The sequence below is a fragment of the Monopterus albus genome, unplaced genomic scaffold, assembly GCF_001952655.1.
Source record: "Monopterus albus unplaced genomic scaffold, M_albus_1.0 scaffold467.1, whole genome shotgun sequence".
Classification (NCBI taxonomy): domain Eukaryota; kingdom Metazoa; phylum Chordata; class Actinopteri; order Synbranchiformes; family Synbranchidae; genus Monopterus; species Monopterus albus.
In genome coordinates this window covers 5431-8710 of record NW_018128347.1, presented here as the reverse complement: position 1 = coordinate 8710, position 3280 = coordinate 5431, and the positions used below count along the sequence as shown (strand labels likewise).

The window sequence follows — 3280 nt, the reverse complement described above, 5'->3', positions numbered from 1 at the left end:
ATTTGGACATAGTTTCCCTTCTTTTTTGAAGCTTCCTCTGTGTGGCTTTTGTACACCAAGCACTTCCAATGTGCAAGCGAACATGTGCTCATTATAGACACGAGTACGAGTCTCACTCAAAGTGCATGTGAGATGCTATGCGCTGCACACACTGTTTTTGGTCTGTACCACTGCATGCATGACATGGACTGTCATGCCTCTAAAGCTGACTGACACAGAAACAGAAATCGCAGAATGATCAGCCAGTCACCGGCCAAGGCCAATCATGCTTAAAACCGGCCACTTCCGACCTTCACTGATCAATCGGTGCATCTCTAGTTGACTGCTACTATTTCCTACTGTAACTATTTAGCCCATTTAACACCAGAGGAAGTGAAAATAAAAAACACTCACTTGAAGGGTTTCATCCTGTCCAATTTATAACATGCATCTGGTTAACTGTACCATTCCTTTTGCACATTCCCGCTGAAGTGCCTGCTGTACAGCTTCAATGCTTTTCGTATGAGGACACTTGTGGTTTTTAAGGTGTGACAGAAAACTAAATTTTTTCTCACATTCACTGCAACTAAATGGTTTCTCTCCTGTGTGGATTCTCATGTGCTTATTCAGATTTCCTTTTTCACTAAAGCTTTTACCACAAAGTGAACACGTAAATGGTTTCTCTCCAGTGTGGACCCTCATGTGTCGGACAAGTGTCCCTCTTTCGCTGTACCTTTTCTTACACACTGAGCAGGTAAAAGGCTTCTCTCCAGTATGAATTCTCACATGTACAGCTAATGTTCCGCTCTGGGTGAAGTTTTTACCACAAACTGGGCAACCGAAAGGCTTCTCTCCAGTGTGTTTTCTCATGTGTATGTGCAACCCTCCCTTTTGCCTAAATGTCTTACCACATTCAGTGCAGTCAAATGGCTTCTCCCCTGTATGACATGTTATATGTCTCTGTAGAGCTGTGTTATGCTTAAATGTTTTGCTACATGCTGGGCATTTATAGAGATCATCCTGACAAAGAGATCTCTCATGAGCTGTGGTTTGATGGTATTTCAGTGTGTTGGATGATGGCTGGGATTTGGTCAACTGATTCCAGTCATCATTCAGGACTTCAGTCTCCATTTTAAAACACTGGGAAAGGAAAAACTGACCATCACTGGTTGCTTTTAAAAAACCAGCTACATCCAAGTCAGTGACTGGTTCTAATACTTCACAGTCTCCTCCAACAACTCTGGCTTTTATCTGTCCAGCAGGTCTGCTGGCTGCCCGATCAGTCTCTGTTCTCTCCTCCATTGGCCTTTGATGAAGCTGTGAGGACTGAGGCTTCTCTTCATCATCTTCACTCTTCACGGAGATAGAAGGAAATGTGATTTCAGCCTCCTCTGGCCCTTGAAACTGCTCTTCCACCTCACTCTCCCACACATCCTCTGGTTCCTCTTTAATGCATAGGGTCTCACCAGAATCCTGGTGCAGGCTGGGGCTTGAGTCCTGCTGCTCAGAGGGAACCTTTGCGCTGACAGTCAGTGGCTGGATGACCTGAGACTCACCTGGAGATACAAACATACAACACATCATCTTAAAAACTTTCAAAGGTTTTCTCTTAGTACTGATGTTTGTCTCAATTCAATTCAAATTGAATTCAAATGTATTTGTATAGTACCAAATCATAACAAAAGTCATCTCAGGACACTTTACAATATAAGACCTTACTATTATCACTATTATTATAGAGAAAAACCCAACAAATCCCCCTTGAGCAGCACTTGGCGACACCAGGGAGGAAAAACTCCCTTTAACCAAAGAAATCTCGGACAGACCCCGGCTCTTGGTGGGGGGACTTCTGCCTCAACCGGCTAGGGGTGAGTTTATAGAAGAGTGAAAAGAAAAGAAAAGCAACAAGACAACAATCAAGCACTGATGTGGCCACTGACTGCTCATCAGAAACATAGAGCTCTAGAGCCAGGGCTACCTGCAGAAAGGTACAGAGAAAGAGAGAGAGGACACACAGCAACACATAATGGTGGTATATAGTTGCATGGAGAGAGGAAAGGAGAGGAGAGTTGAAGAGAGAAACTCTGAGCCCCATCATGGGGCCCCCCAGCAGTCTAGGCCTATAGCAGCATAACTAAGGGAAGGCTCAGGGTTACCTGATCCAGCCCCAACTATAAGCTTTATCAAAAAGGAAAGTCTTAATTCTAATCTCAACGGAGAGAGAGGGTCTCTGCCTCCCGAACTGAGTCTGGGAGCTGGTTCCACAGGAGAGGAGCTTGATAGCTAAAGGCTCTGCCTCCCATTCTACTTCTGTGGACTCTAGGAGCCACAAGTAAACCTGCACTCTGACAGCGATGGTCAAAGTGTTTGTCATATGCACAGTTAGGAAACGTGTTTCTTTTGGTGTGAACAGTGTGAGGAAACTTTCATTACATCAAGTAGACTAAAAGTCCATCAGCGTATTCACACAAGGGCGAACATGTAAGTCTGGTCCCAGTGTCAATGTGTGCCTACACCATGTAATCTACAAACCCACCACTGCATGTTTCAGAGCTTTGAACAGAGCATGTGCACTAGGGCTGTTGCTAACTATTATTTTTCTGTCGAATAAGCTAACGATCATTTTTTCGATTAGTGGAATAATCGTTTTATATAAGTTTAAGAAAATTAAAAATTTCCAGCCATTGGTCACTTATTTCAAACTTTTCAAATTTTTTATTAAAATGAAAGTTTCTCTTAACTGTACAGAACACACATTATATAAATAAAATTATAAAATAAATAAAACTAGTGAAATCAAAACAATACTTGACTTCAAGTAAAATATTGGAAAAAAAAAACAGATGAATCAAGTAAATTTAAACTTTCTGGAAGAACACAAATTGTTACTTGTAAGTGAAAAGCAAATAGTGAAACCAAATTGTTAAATTTGCATTTTTGAAACTTTTTAAGACGGTAATTGCTGTCAAACAAGTTAATCAACTGAACTGTCAGTAACACATCCAAGCACAGAACATAATGTCCACTTCTTTCTCTCCCCTCCCTCTTTCATTTCTTTCCTCCCTCTTGCCCTCTCTACATCATCTTTCTCTTGTTTTCTCTTATTTACTTCCTCCTTTACTACTCCACCTAGGCATTACTATGGAGGAAGGTGAGCATGGCCACATGCTCTGGGGTCAGGCTTGCTCGTTTGTTTGTTTTTTTGTCACAATGTTCCCAGCATCTGAAAAAAGGCATTCAGATGGAGTAGATGTAGCAGGGACAGCCAGGTATGATTTGGCCAGATGTGTGAGGTTGGGGA

General features: G+C 42.1%; 1 protein-coding gene across 1 annotated transcript in view; it reads right to left on the bottom strand.

The window, feature by feature from the left end:
* Window positions 1-396: 396 nt before the first annotated feature.
* LOC109952511 (zinc finger protein 32-like) overlaps window positions 397-3280 on the bottom strand; it is a 6584-nt gene continuing 3700 nt past the window's right edge. Inside the window, exon 2 of the mRNA XM_020587629.1 lies at window positions 397-1535. Within this exon, the coding sequence (XP_020443285.1) occupies window positions 418-1535 (1118 nt within the window). The 3' untranslated portion in view covers window positions 397-417. The remainder of the gene's footprint in view (window positions 1536-3280) is intronic.